Source organism: Apium graveolens, chromosome 2, assembly GCF_009905375.1.
Source record: "Apium graveolens cultivar Ventura chromosome 2, ASM990537v1, whole genome shotgun sequence".
Taxonomy (NCBI): domain Eukaryota; kingdom Viridiplantae; phylum Streptophyta; class Magnoliopsida; order Apiales; family Apiaceae; genus Apium; species Apium graveolens.
This window is the reverse complement of record NC_133648.1, coordinates 13,550,282-13,566,333: the sequence shown is the minus strand read 5'-3', so window position 1 is coordinate 13,566,333 and position 16,052 is coordinate 13,550,282. Positions and strand designations below refer to the sequence as shown.

Below are 16,052 nucleotides of genomic sequence, written 5' to 3'. Positions count from 1 at the left end.
CAATTTTTAGGAAACAAGCTTGTGTCCTGGTTCAGTAAAAAGCAAAATTCAGTTTCTACTTCTACAGCTGAATCTGAATATATTGTTGCTGGCAGTTGTTGTGCACAAATTTTGTGGATGAAAAACCAATTACAAGACTATGGTTTGCAAGTTGAAAGGATTCCCATTTTATGTGATAACACAAGTGCAATTACCATCACTGAAAATCCAGTACAACATTCAAGGACAAAGCACATAGACATCAAGTACCACTTCATAAGGGAACATGTAAAGAATGGCACTATGGAACTACATTTTGTTCCAAGTGAAAAGCAGATTGCAAATATATTTACCAAGCTACTAGATGAATCCACCTTTTCAAGGTTGGTAAGTGAGTTAGGTATGCTAAATTACTCTTGAATCTTTATAGATTGTTTGCAAGTTGTAATGCAGCCAGAAATTTAATTGATTTTTCAGTCATGGATGAAATTTTGGCTAAGTCAAAATTTATATCTCGATGGATGATCACTATCCATCGAGTTTGATCATTCGTCGGTATACTATTTGTTAATAAAATCAATTACTTTTCTGGAATATTTTATGACTCGACGGATAACTGATTTATCCTCATCCGTCGAATTGTCTTATTCTTAGCCGTTGATTCTCTGAACATTATCCATCGAGTATACTTACAGTTTGTAAGCATAACACGACGGATAATTGATAGAATTTTTACAGTTTATTTTTTTAACGGCTATTTTGGGAAATTCTTATTGGTTACTTTATTTTACTTTATTACTTTTGATAGTTATTTTTGAGATAGTATAAAAGCTTAATTCATTTCATTACTTTTCTTTTATCATTCTCAAATCATCAGCTCTAATTTCTTTCTTTCTCAAAAGCACTTACTCTCTCTCTGCAAGTTTTTACTCTCTAACAATGGCACCTGTCATCAAGATAATGTCTCAAACTGGATTTATTTATGAGAAGAACAACTTCACTGCTCTTTTGAACAAGGGGATTCAACAGTCTGGTGACTACCACAAGATGATGGATTTTGTGAAGAACTGCAAACTTAACTATGCCATGTTGGAATCACCCACCATCTACTGTGAGGTTGTTGAAGAGATGTGGACAACTGCTACATACAACTCAGCTAATAAGACTATCACTTTCACTATTAAAGGTAAGGAATTATGTATTAATAGTGACATTGTTAAAGCATGTTTCAAGATTCCTGATAATACTGCAACTTCACCATATACAGACACTGACATTATTAACATGCTTAACTCCATGAACTATGCACTCTCTACTTCTAAATTAAGTGAAATTAGGAGATTGGGTCTTAGAAAGGAATGGAGTTATCTGTGTGATGTAGTTACCAAGGTCTTTTCTGGTAAAATCAGTAATTTTAATTCTGTCAATATCTCTATGCTTAACATGTTTTACATGCTTGTTACTGATAAATTTTTCAACTTTAGTGATCTTATCATAATTGAGTTGGGGTTTAAGTTAGGAGAGTTAAATAAGAGGTGTAAAAATATTTATTATGCTAGATTTTTAATGATGATTGCTAACCACCTCTCTGAGGATATTGTGCTTGAGAACCCAACCAATAAATTAGATTGTTGGGTTCAAGAGAGAAGGATTATTGCAGATTTGAACAGGGCAAACCATCATAAAAAGGTGCCACTCTTCTATTTTTCTGTTATGGAGGCACCTCAGGTAAGTGAGGTAAGTCCAGCTGTCCCTACTCTTCCAACCTCACAAATTTCTTTGTCTTATAGTGTAGCTCTGGCAACTGTGTCAATGACCCAACAATTTCCTACCCAAGCTACCAAACCATCAAAAATTTCTAAATCCAAGTCAAAGAAAGCCCCCTCTGGTATCTCTCAAAAGATGTCAGTTGCAAAATCCACCAAACCAAAAGAGGGGAGTGTGAAGGTGGGTAAGAAAGGTGAGGGACAGGGTGAACATCAAAGAAACCCTAAGGATAAGGTTGGAGAGGTGAGTGTTTCCCAGCCTAGCCACAATGCAGTTTCACAACAAACTGCAGTGCTTAATAAGGACATAAGCTCATTGCTAGTTGCATCCTCCAAAAAAGATGTGACTATTGAACAAAGCTCTCAGCCAAGAGCACAGGCCAAAAGGGTAAGGGACACAAGCTCACCCTAAACCTATACTAGAAAGAAGAAACCAAAAACCATTGGGGATGCACAGGGTTCACACACTGTGCAAACTGGTGCTGAAGACACAGTCACTGCACCTTTTCAAAGTCAGTTTGATGTGGCTCCAATAAATGTGAAGTCACAGCCAAAATCTTTAGTTATAGAAGCACCTCAAACACCAAATTCTCCCACAAACTCTCTGGATGTGGATATGATCAACACATCAATTCTTGATTCCCCTTCTTTAACTCTTTTGGGGAAGCCAAAATCTAGTGCAAGTGAGCATCATCTTTTGGATGATTTGTTGGCTCACTTGCCAATTCTTTCAGGAACTATTGAGACATCTGTGCCAAAATTCTCATCAATCTGCACAGAGTCCACAATAGTTTCCACTCCAAACACATTCATTTCTACTCATTCGATGGATACTGCTCATCCATTGAGTAGTGACTGTATCCCGAAGGATAAGCTTAACAACAGTTATTCGTCGGATAGTCAAACTGCTAACCCAACGGATATCCCTTATTTGTCGAGTGTCTCTGCACAGCTTCAAATTTCATCAATTATCTCAAGTGCAGAAGACTTATTGGTAGTACAATCACTCCTAGGATTGAGGGAAGGGAGTGAACTGAGTGAGAGTCTGGGTTGCTCCCAGGAAAAAAGAGAGGAAAAGAGTGAAAATATGCAATCCAGTTCTTCAGGATTGGCAAAAGAGAGTGTGAGGAGTCCCACCTTAGATGGTGAAGGTGAGGGTGTGAGGGTGGTGAGCCAAGGTAAGACCTTGATGCAAGAAATGAGAGAAAATGAGAGAAAAGCAGGTACTGAAGATATAAGGGTGAATGTTATTGTAAGTTAGTTAATGAATGTCCAGGATGCAGACAGGGAGGGACTATCTCAGCAAACTCAAGTTGTTATAGATTCCACCTCCTTAGATGCTGAGACATTTACTCACCCTGTTCCAGCCTACCAACTTCTAGCTGGACAGGGCAATGACAATGTAAAAAGGATGCTAAACTTGGTGCATGTTGATTGTGTATTTTTGTAAGTTCGTTCTCAGGGAAGGACTAATATCAACACCAATTTCAAGTCTTTTATCTCTTACAGTTCAAAAGTGTGGAGAATAATTTTATGGGTGTTTTAATTATCCACTAATTTAATCTAACAAATAAATAAAAGTTATATAAGATATATGAGAGAAACAATCTAAGAATAAGGGTTCTTCAATGGCTATCATGAATGTCTAGTTTGTGTCTCTTGTTTTGTTAAAAACAATCCTTCTAATGTTTATAAAATCCCCTCCCAAGGTAGATAATAGTGCCTACAACTATCCATTGAACGCCACTCCCATGGTCATACAAAGTACAATTATAGACTATTAAAACCAAGGATTATAAGTTTCACAATTCTCATATCAATATCCTGATCTAATACTTAAATTGTGTCTATCATATCATGTACTAGAATTATAACTCCTCTCCCGATTCGTTATAATTCCTATAGATACAATCAAAGGTTCGCGACTCCCTCAATTGTGTTAAGCCCTCAATGACAGATTAACCATCACAAGAAAATCACAATACAACTAAATAAACACAACAAGCCAAAGAATACTACCCAACACTTGGATTAAGGGATTAGCTACTCATGATATATGAAGAAAACAAATATATATATATATATATATATTAAAACCACAAATCATGAGTTAAGAATTTAAATACAGAGAATACAACTTGAAGAGTTCCTTTGAAATCTGGATGAATCCCTTCGCTCCTTCTCCCAATCTCGCTCTCTAGCTGCCTCTCTCCCTTCTCTCTTTAGAATAATGGAAATCTCTATTCTCTTCTCTTCTTATTAAAACCCTAATACATCTGTTTATATATACTTGGATGGGCTTTTAAAGGCCATACAAGGTAATTAAAAGAGAATTCAAAATAAGTTGGGAAAGCTATTTGATTACAATTTTCGTCAGGTTCAGGCCCTGAACCTTAACCTCAGGTCCTGAATGATGTCCTCAGGGCCTCTTCAGAAGAGTTCAGGTCCTGAACTCCTTATTCTTCAAATCTGCTTCTCTCAGGCCCTGAACTCACAAGCTCAGGCCCTGAGGTAAGTGCATTTTCTCCACTGATTCCTTCAGGCCCTGAGCCTCCCAGCTCAGCTCCTAAACTCCTCTAAATTCTTCTTTATCATATGCTCTTCTCTTTTGCACCTTGTTCTTTCATAATTTCCTATAAACATAGAAAATTAAGACTTAGCATTCATCCAAGATAAATAACAACTAGTACTTATTATTTAGGACTAAAGCATCACAAAACAAGTTTAAAAGAAGTATAACATGACATAAAATATCTATAAATTGATCATGTATCAGTGCACACCACACAGTCCATGCAAAGAGCTAAGGATGCCATCACAGCTTTGCCTTCTACAGCTGGTGATGTTGATAATGAGACTAGTGGTTCAGAAGAATTCTTTGGAGGTGAAGGTGGAGATAGTGAAGAAGAGCCATTGGACATAGGGGGAGAAGTAGGCTCTAGTTTAAGATCAGGCATGCCATCTTGGAAATTTTCAAAGCAATGTAATGAACAGTACTTCAAGACAATCCTGATTCAACTCATAAATCAGACAAATTCTGCTCTTCAAACCACCACAAATGCCAGCACCAAAAAGCTCCTTCAAGCACATCTTGCTTCTCTGCAACTACAACAAATGCAAGGTTTTCAACATGCTCAAGATGTCAACACTATCAAAGGTGATATTGATGAGATGAAAAAGGCCATTTCTAACAAGATGGACTCTAAACTTTCAGAAGCTACAATGCTTGACATTAAGAGAAAACTCAGGAAAAATTATGATCTTGCCACAAAGATAGATGCCTTGGAAACAAGAATGACAATAATGAAAGCATCTCTTACAACAATTCATCTACACCAAGCTCAACAAACAGACTTGCTTCAGAAACTGGTGGTTGCACAAACCTCCTCCTCTACTCAGCTTGATGATAACAAAAATGGGGAGAAAGAGAGTTCTAGGAGTGAGGGGGAGAAAAAAGTGCTCAACTTTCAAGTTAGCAAAGTAATTGTGCCTACAATTACTATCTCAAAGCCACCAGCTAAGGACAATATTGATCTGATAAAGGAAGCATCAACTACTTTGAAAGCAGTTGAAAAGGAGAAGTTGAATCCAATCAAATGGGAGAAAATTGATGAGGATATTCAAAAGAAGTTTGGGCTAGCAAAGAAGCCAGAAAAGTCAGTCATTCATCACTCTCAAGTCATGCAAATCTCTGTGAATGAAATGAGCATAAACTATCTGGAAAGAGGACAGCCATCCTGCATCAAATCTCCAAAGGCTGAAGTACTTTTGAAGCCAAGGGTGAACTATCCAACATTATCACTAAAGAACCCTTTGGATACAGTGTATGAGACACCAAATCCTGATGAGAAGAAACTGTTGTCAAGATCCATTGCCTTCTACAAGGATCCAGCTGATTCAGCTTTGAAAAGAAGAATTGCTAAAGTTTTTAGGAATGGTAAAGAAATTTGTGTGGTGGCTGGACATCCTCAATTTCCTGAAGCAAAGAGAGAAGAAAAGGCAAGATTGAAGTAAGAAAAGAAGCAAGCTACTCTAGATGCTAAAAAGGTTAAACAAAAGAAAGAGCAAGCTGCTATCTTGGCCAAGCTACAAGCTGTGAAACCAACACAACAAATTCCTGCTCAGCCATCTGAAATCACTGAATCTCAAGATCCAAAGAAGCAAGTTGAACCACAACAGAAGAAATCTCACAGATACAAGGAATTGGCCAAAATAACCAAAAGGAAATTGAACTTTGTTGGTAAGGAATTGGAGAATCAGTTTCCCAAGGAATCCATTCCAACTACAACTTAAGCATCAAAACCCTCAGTGGTATTTGAAGACATTAAGGTGGTGGATCCTTACAGGAACATTCATGGTAAACCTATTATGCCTAAGGATGAACCAATATACTGGGAAAATCTACCAATTCCTGACTTCAATTTGCCAATCCTTAACAAGCCAAAGAGAACAAAGTCAAGAGCAGTCAAGAAAGTGAAGCTGTCACCTCTCAAATTCAAATCTCTAACCAAAGCTCAATCCAAAGTCAACAAGGGAGATTACATGTACTTATATGACATCAAGAAATTCTCTGATCTAAACCTCTATCTAGATGAACTGGAAGAAGTTAGAGGGATTGATGCCTACAGGAATGTACCTGAATGGTTAGTTTTCAAGTACAAGGGAGGAAAGGATATTCAATCGCCACTTCACACGATCCTTCAAGAAAGCCAATATGTGCTGATAAAGGTTTATTCATCATTCAAGAAGAACTTTGGATTCAATGTAACTGCAAGAAGACTTGTTCGAAAGAAGATCAAAGAACTGAGGAGTATTAGAGCTAAAGATGCACTCCCGAAAACTCTAACTATTCCTTACACAGAGAGTAGAGTGCATCTAAGGCCCTACTAGATGATGAAGTTCATGGATGACAAAGGAGTTAAAAGATTTTTCAGATTAGAAGACCAATTGAGCATCTCTAGCAATGAGACTCTTTTGGAAATGCAAGAAAAGCTAAATCTCTCAGAATCTAATGAACTGGAATTCCACAAACAACTCCAAAATCAGATTGAAGAAAATAACAGAAAGCTTGGAAAGAGATCCAGATCTTCAAGGAATTAGATTAATCTGCTCAGACTAGAGGAGCACCTTGAAAATGACTGTGAGCTAATCTTTGTGCATTTTGTTATTTGAAGCACTTTACAGTTTTATCTACTTACTTTTAAAGTTGTATTTTTAGGGTGTTTTGTTATCATCAAGTTTCTCTTAATTTATGACTACAATTCCAGTAGACATAAATTGAGGGAGATTGTTGTGGATATGTTGCGAACTTGATGATTTTATTAACAAAACACCTTAGTTGATTTTACTTAGTGAAAAATGTAACACTCGACGGATAAGGAATATAGTCCCGACGGATGACTCAATATAGTCCCGACGGGTGATGATTAATTATTCATCGAGTAAGTAGCTTGTGTAATAATGAGTCTGTAGCACATTTCTGCATACACCTTGTTTAGATTCTATAGTAGCACTCAAGTCATGTTGACCTTAATTAGATATGCAGAATAGGTTGATTAATTGTACATAGATGATGTCTTGTAATTCTGCATAAATGAAATGAAGTCAAGTGCCAGTAGCTACTTGACAGATAAACAACAATGCCACTCGACGGATGATCAACAAGGCAACCCGACGGATGATCATGTACCCGACGGATAATCAATTCAAACATATGTTGACAGTGATAACACAGTCACATGCGTCGAGTGTATGCAAAAGGAATGTAGAAGCCTATTCAACTGGGTTTTAGAGAATAAAAAAGCATTGACATTTCCATGCTATTATGAAGATATTCAAAGATGCTGGAATAGAGTAATGAAGTAGCATAGTATTAGACTTGATATGTTTTGTTTTATTATCATGTCTTATTACTTTGTAATCTTGGTGATATATAAACCAAGAAGTAGCAAATAGAACAACAAGAACAAGACTAAGAATATTATCTCAGAGAAACAATTGTAAGCTGCATCCTTAGCATTTCTCTGTAAACTTAGTTGTTCATATTTGTAAGAAGCTGTGAGCTAATCTTGCTACACAGAGTTCTCTTAATATAATATATATCTCTGGTGGATACATTCAAATCCACCAGAAAGTTTTAAAGACGTGTGTTTTTAATTAATTGTGTTTTGATTTTACTAACTTCTTATTCCGCTTTTTGCAAATCAAATACTTATATATTATTAAGATATAACATTTTAATTTATTCTTGAAAAATGTTCAAAAATTTCATTTAACCCTTCTGTAATTCTTGTTGCATTATTAGGGACTAACAAGGCTTTTTTTTCATGGACTATATATTATAGCTGTCCTGTTTTTAGCTAAATTAGTCTCCTCTTAATTTTTACTATCATAATAATCCCTTTTCTATTTGTGATTTGCACCCATCTTTTTCTTATCTTAATATAATCCCACAAGTTATGATAACTTGGGGATTAGAATTTTATAGATAATGAAACGAGCAAATTTTAAGTACTTTATTTCTTAAATTACCAGGAAACACCAATCTGTAGTGTTCATGGTGTCTCAATCAAATGCTATTATGTACAACCAAGATCTGATGTAGTTGCAGAAATAAAGAGTAGTGAATATAGTTAAGCACTGATCATTGTTAAGCACAATAAATAATAGAAAAAGCTTTACAATACTCTGTACTGCAGGGGGATTACTGTTACAATTTACAACCAATGCAAGAACTTCTGAAGATGAAGCACCTTTGTACATACGAATTTAATCAACAATCACAAGTTACGTAGGCATATATTTTCATTGATGTCTAGTCCTCCGAAATGCTCTTTAATCTCGGCCTCCACTTGCCACTCGTGCTGCCTCCTTGCTTGTTACGAGTACTACTACTTAACGAGTTCTCTGCAGGTCTCATCTTTAGCGCACTAGCCAACAACATTTGCTGCACAGCAGCAGAAGAAGCCGATAAAGAAGCCGAGTTCTTAGACTCCTTCATAATTTGACTCAACTGGCTTTGTGTCACCACAACTCTAATCCGCATCACCCTAGTACCTCCACTTCTCACATCACGATTGTCATTACTAGTTCTTTTTTCAGGTATTTCTAACTTTTTTCCAACAATAACATGATCACGGCACCTCGTAGCTGTTTCTAGCTTGGAAGACAGTGCTCGATTAGTTGAACTCGTTGATCTCAACGTTTGGTCATCGGGTACTGCTTTTGTAGCGGGCTTACCTTTCTTCTTCTGAAATAAACTTGTTCTCCTAGTCATCATGCAATTCCCCATTTTTATGAACAAATCAGTAATGAAACAGATAGCTAGAGAGTTATATATACTATATATTGTTTAGATCTGTAGAGGGTTGAAGTACAAATTTATCAATGTTTTATGCAGAGTATAGGGCAGAAAAAACAGGCTGGAAACCTGAGAAACATTTGCTTCAATATTGGTGCTGGGACATAGTTTTACAATAACCACAAATAATGGCAGCAACACTAAACTTATATACAGATATGATCTTATAAATAAAGTACTATAATCTTATGATAATTAGCAACTTCAATTTGGAAACTTTAGTTAATAATTAAAAATTTAAATCTGGAGTTAACTTAAATTTTGTTATCTGTAGTAGGGCAGCTCCAACACCTACTCTGTGATATCATTATAATTTTTTGCAGTAGCAAGGCAGTTGTAGCACCTAATCTGGGTCAGCTATATCTGCTTGCAACTATATTTTAATAGTCTACATGGCTCCAATTAATTTAGCATCCATTACAAATTTACAATATATTTAGCTGATACTGGATCTTCTGTAAATCATATAAAACTGGAGATTAGTCATCTCATAAGGTGTTTTGGTTATTGATACTAGTTGTTGCACCTCAGAAAAATTTACTGGAAAACGTATGTTGCAACATATGTCGATTGGACCTCGATTACAAATGATGCAGAAGCACTAAAAACTCAAGATCATTTAAAATTCATACCAGTATTTTAGCAGGGAGAGTTACAAAATACAAAGACATCTCAAGTGACTGCACCACTAATTTCTGCATGTGGATTGATTTGTTGAGCAACTGAGATGCATGTATAGTATTACTAGTGCCCCATAATTTAAGGACAGTTGAAATATATGAGGCATTTCACGCGTAAAATTGATTTTTTTTCATGATACATCTTTTTTCATCACATGGGGGGTTAGGTATTACTTAAGTCACTATATTTTGCTGATATATATTGGAGTGGTTATCATTTGTTTATTTGTCTTGTCCCAGATTTTAATTGGCCATATATAAAAGTTAAACCACAAAAAGCAAAGATTCTAAACAAGTGATTTGGGCCTCAATTGGGCTAAATTTGTTACCAAAAGAAAAAGTCTTGTTGGGCACTTATTTATTGTGGCCCATTCACTAAAGTAGTGTGGGCTAGAAAGTTTGGTTCAGTGTTTCAATAATTCATTTTTGACGAAGCAAACAACAACAATTTAATAAATAATCAAGGTAATTTGCAGATGACACTGACAGTCTTATTCCTATGGACATGGGCGCCTGAGTAGTGCTTAAGTTAATTAAGTTTTAATCTATTGTTAATCAAAGACACCTCATTTTATCATTGTATAAAAATCATTGAACTTCCTTAATCTAAACGCAAAATTTAACAAGAATTCTTTATATATATGTTAATAAGAAATCTTTATATTTTAAATATTCAATTTTTGAGGAGTCAAATGTGTTTTTCTTAGCTTAACATGGACTTCAATTTATAAAAAAGAAAAATAATAGAGATCCAAGTTTGAATACCTCAAAAACAGGCAAATGTTGCACATGATCATCCTTCACAACAAAGCGATCTCACGTGAAATTTAAATTTTTCTGCTCACCGTGTGAATATATGAAATTTGGTGGCAACGAGACTGCAATAACACAAAGTCCTCTCTAAAATTTCAACTCTATATATGCATGCAATATGCATTGTACGAAAAGTTAGAACACTACTTCTTAGTTTGTAGTCTCATTCCCTGAAATCACGCCATGACAGAAGCTGCAGGGTGTAATATTTTTCTTCTTCTGCTACTACTAGTATTTTCTCTATGTAAGTTGTTTAAGGTATAGCTTCATTTATTGATAATGAAGTTTTGCAGTATGATGTTTGGTGAAACTAGTTTCGTAATTGTCTTCGATGAGTATGTAAAAGAAATGTAATGCATGTGATGTAAATTTATGAAGTTTTTGTTAGCCAGGCTAAAATCATGTACTTGCATGACGAAATTGAAATATACATTACATTGCAAGTTTAATAGGACTAAATTACAGAATTGCAAGATGTGATATGTTGTTTTTGATGTTTGCTGCAGGTCTGCATGATATACATTGTAGTCTAGATAAGGATTCTGCAAGTTCAGATTCATTGGAAGTTAATTTAGATGCATCATCTCCGGGAGTGTCTCCTAAGGATCCTCGACCTTTTCTTCCTCTTTTAGCGCCTTCACCGCTATTGCCATTCACAAATTACAGTAGTCCGCCAGCATTATCAGGTATTTAATAACAGGTTTGCATAGGTGCATTGTTGTTTTTGATTTTCTGATTTAGCAAGGCATCCATTGTTGCAATGAAATTGACCGTATCTAGAATGCTTGTAGCGGTCTGATCACTTTTCTTTACTAGTGTCTAATTTTTGCTATTTGTTTGCACTTTGCATCACATCTGAAATTCAAATTTTCAGGAAATTGCATACATAATTGAGATAATAATAGTGAAGCTCAAGTAGAGGCGTAAAAAGTCTTTAATATAATTTGTACTTGCATTTTTTATCTTTTGTTTCTTGATTAGGTTGTAGGATTTGATAACAATTGCTTAAAATCCGTAATTTTCTCGTTTTAGGACTTTGTGAGTTGAATTTTTCTGGTGCTGGAACTATATTGAGCACAACTGCTATTGATTGTTGGGATCCGCTAGCTCCATACTTGGAAAATGTGGTCTGTTGTCCTCAGCTTCGTGCCACCGTGGAGACTCTTATAGGGCAGTCAGGTAGCTCCTCAGGGAAGCTTTCTTTGAATCAAACTCATGCCACAAGCTGCCTCTCTGATATTGAACAGATTCTCGAGAGTCAAGGTGCCAATAGGAACATTCGGAGTATGTGCTCAATGCATCCGTCCAACCTCACTAAGGCTTCTTGTCCTAATATAGATGTTAATGAGATTGAAAGAATTCTTAATTATTCTAGACTTTCCTCTGTTTGTAAGGATGTTGATCCAGTCGATGAGTGCTGCAATCAAGTTTGCCAGAATGCAATATTGGATGCTGCTGATAAAATTGCTGTAGATAATCGTGATAGAGTTAGTTTGGATGGGATTGATATTTTGCCTGCAAAGTCGAGTATAATAGATGATTGCCGAGACATTGTCATTCGTTGGCTTGCAAGTAAACTTGATCTTTCTTCTTCAGTAGTGTTTCTAAGGGGAATTTCTCAATGTTCAATCAACCGAGGTTAACCTTTAAATCGATGATTTTTTTTAGTGCAATGAATAATAGGAAAATAAGATTCTATAGTCTATACAGGAAGTATTGTATTCTTTTTTCTGAACTTACTTTTAAAATTGTTGGTTTCAGTCTGTCCTCTGGGTTTTCCTGATGTAAAAAAAGTTACAAAAGAATGTGGAATTACGAGAAGTAATCGAACAGCTTGTTGCAAGGCAATGAGAAGTTATATGTCTGAGACTCAAGAGCAGAGCTTCATAACCAATTTGCAGGCTACAAATTGTGCTCAACTGCTTGGAAAGAAACTGCAGACAGCTAATATCTCTCAAAATGTATATGCACTTTGCCGTATAAAGCTTAAGGACTTCTCCCTCCAAGGTTAGTGCTGCATGCCTGCATACTTCTCAAAGTTGCGAGACAAATGTCTAGACAATTCGTATTATGTTCTTAGTCGTGACAAAACTGATGATGTTCTTGTTGTTTGTTTATCGTGGTGGATCGTCATTACCATGTACCAGTTGGATCACAAGGTAAATTATCACTATCAGACTAAAGTCTATCATATTTGTATTTATTTAACAACAATTTCTTATGCAAATTATCACTATTAGACTCTGGTTGCCTCTTCCCAAGCCTACCATCAGACGTTAAGTATGATCAAAATACCGGAATAAGTTTCATATGTGATCTTAATGACAATGTGGAAGCCTCTTGGCCTAGTACTTCGTCCTTACCCGCGTCTTTGTGCAACAAAAGTAAGCTTCAATACAACTCACTACATAGACATTGCTGCAATTCAGAGATTTTACTTTGCACCTACAATATGTCGAGAATGATAGTTTTATGAATTAAATGTGATTGCAGCAGCTACACAAATACCAGCTATTCCTAAAGCAACATCTGCACAAAGTGGTAAGTGCTTTTTCTTTTCAATAGATGAATACGAAAGATACTCCTGTTAAGTAACCGGTCTCACTCTAAAACCTCAAGTGTTAGAGGAAGATCGAACTAAATCTTTATATTATATTCTAGTAATAACGCCAAAAAGTTCAAGATTTTCAAGTAAAAAAGCCAAGGTTTCACTATAAACATGAGCATAGGTAAATTTTGAGTAAATCTCACCTTCCTTGTATTTACTTGCGAGCGAGACATACGGGGAATAATGCATTTGATTTGAAAAGGCAATACACATCAACCGCACATTCACACACACACACAAACACAGATTGTCCCCTTTCACTTTCAGTCAGAAGCCTACATCTTTTCACATGTGCAGGTATCAGCATAAAAGGCATGAAGTACCCCTCTTTGGTGACGTTTTGTTCGTTGCTGCTCCTCAATATAATACTATCTTGATCATACGGCCAACTCATAATTCACATTTCCAAAGGGAGTACAACAGACTGACTTCAATCTTATACTGCATACAAGGAGTTGCACAAAATCTTGTTTGTGGCAAAAGCCGCAAAACTTAATGGTGGGTAATGGCTGAGGGTTGATGTACATGTACTACTAAAAGTACTACATATATTTTTCTTAATTCTCTGTGTACACATTTTTTAGTTTTTTTTTGTGTGTGAAATATGATACTTAAGTGTGTCAGGGGTAGGTAGGGGCATCTATTCTACCTGACAGTGATATTACCTCTTGATTTTCAACAGGAAGCTTCCTCTAAATGCATAATGAATGACGAGAATTATACCCTTTTCATTTTGTGAGAGCTAGGGTGTACAGACCAACCACTCAACTGCTCCGGATCGAACCGTATTTTGCGGATAATCGTGATACGCGGGTTGGTTGTGAATTCAAATTTTAAAAACCGCTCATTCGCGGTTTGGATGCGATTTTAAATTTTTGAAATCGCAAAATCGCAACCGCAACTCGCAACATATATTTATAATAAAATATATTTCCAAAAATATAGCTGATATCATATAAATTAATAAGTATACACATTTATTAACTAATTTTAGATTAATGTTAAGACTTCATTCATAATATTCACAATTATTATAAGATATATAACTAAAATAAATAGAAAATGTTATTAACATGTAATTTTATTTTTATCCGATTTTTTTTTCTTTTCTGTCACCTCCATATTTTTGTATGTTTTTAAAATTCTTGCTCCACACAGAATATTAGTTTGTATTTTATTTTTGAATGTAAATTTATCACGTAACTTAAACTTGAATTTTTTAATATTCCGAATTTATTTTTTTGCAAATTATTAATTATTTTAAAATAAGTGGTTGAACCGCAAACCGATCCGCAATAACTGCAAATTCGCAACCGCAATTAACGCGGTTAACCGCAATCACAAATGCGGTTGCGGATGATAATTTTCTAAAACCGCTCTTCGCGGTTTGGTTCGACTTTTACCCCAAAACCGATCTGATCCGAAACGCGTACACCCCTAGTCAGAGCAGTACTAAATTTATCAAAAATCTTTTCCAATTTTTTTATCAAATAACATGATAAATAATTTATTTTAATTTGTGGGTGCATATTAATATATGCTGGACCTTGTAATCTAATATATGACACATCAGCATTTGAGAAGTTTTTTGGGAAAAAAATTGTGAAAAACTTACAATTTTTCTTCTTTTTGAGTCATCATTATTAGAACTAAATAAGAAGCTCTTTCCATTTTTTCTCAATATTGTTTCATATAAATATTTTAGAGGCTCACTCTCAGCTCTTTCTATAGTTTTCTGGGGATGACAAAATAATCTAATCCAATCGATATTCAGTCTGATTCGAAACCCGGAATTTTGAATATACAGAATTCGAAATTTTAGATTTGGATTTCAACGATATCGAGCTAATATCCGATTCGAAATCAGAAATTTAATCTAAACTCGATTCAAATCCGAAACCCGATTAAAACCCGACACATAAATAATATATTATATACAATATTTTAGATGCAAGACATAATTTACATATTTTTGTTGTATTATTTGAGTAGTAATTAATTAATTTCAAGATTACGTAGCTCTTATTTAATAAATTATAACTTTTTATTTCAATCTCAAGTTTTATTAAATATAAGGAGAAGAATAAATATAAATATAGGTAGTTCATACTCATATTAAAAAGTGCATCCATAACTTGTGATATTTATTTAAAATTACTAGCTTTAGCAATCATTTTTAATCTTTTGTATTTTATTTTAAATTATTACAGAAATATTATAAAAATCAAATGGATCTTATCACCAAAGAAAAGGAAACTTCACATAAATATCCAAAAAAGTGAGAACAAAAACCAATACACTGAAATAGAACAATCTACAACTTACAATTATCAAAATGGGAGCATAAAAAAATGCATGTGGTTGTTGTTAGTTAGAAAACAGGTCAGTGTTTTGGTACGTCCCATTAACTTTGTCCTTTTTTTTAAAGTCTTTATCCAACTCCAGGTGTGCTTTTTATTTTATTTTTCGTACCTTGTATTTTAATTTAATTTCATCATGTCGAACATAGCATTTATTTCTTTTAAAACATATTACCCCCTTTTCATGGATTATATACGTTTACTATTTGCACGTATTTCGAGATTTCTATTAAGTATAGTTTTATAATATTTTTAATTTTTTTTTAATAAAAGTTTAAACATGAAATTTTTATTCAGAATTTTCTTTTTTTAAAAATATTATGGACTTATGATTTAAAAGAACATATCGAAAAGTAATGTATATAATTTAATTGAACATAGACAGTACACTGTTTAATAATATTACTGTCATTGCAACTTGCAATTTAATTTTACTGTTTCTCTATTTTTTTTCTTCATTTGATTCTTCCCATACGTTTCCTCACT

At 34.7% G+C, this 16,052-nt stretch overlaps 1 protein-coding gene across 1 annotated transcript; it reads left to right on the top strand.

The window, feature by feature from the left end:
• The first annotated feature begins 10,546 nt into the window (after positions 1–10,546).
• On the top strand, positions 10,547–13,845 carry LOC141705819 (putative GPI-anchored protein At1g61900). The gene is made up of 8 exons (XM_074508708.1): positions 10,547–10,842; positions 11,105–11,284; positions 11,631–12,236; positions 12,360–12,605; positions 12,746–12,757; positions 12,839–12,982; positions 13,092–13,139; positions 13,504–13,845. Exons 1-8 carry the CDS (start codon positions 10,782–10,784, stop codon positions 13,581–13,583), a joined length of 1,377 nt encoding a protein of 458 aa, XP_074364809.1. The 5' UTR covers positions 10,547–10,781; the 3' UTR covers positions 13,584–13,845.
• Positions 13,846–16,052: the final 2,207 nt, after the last annotated feature.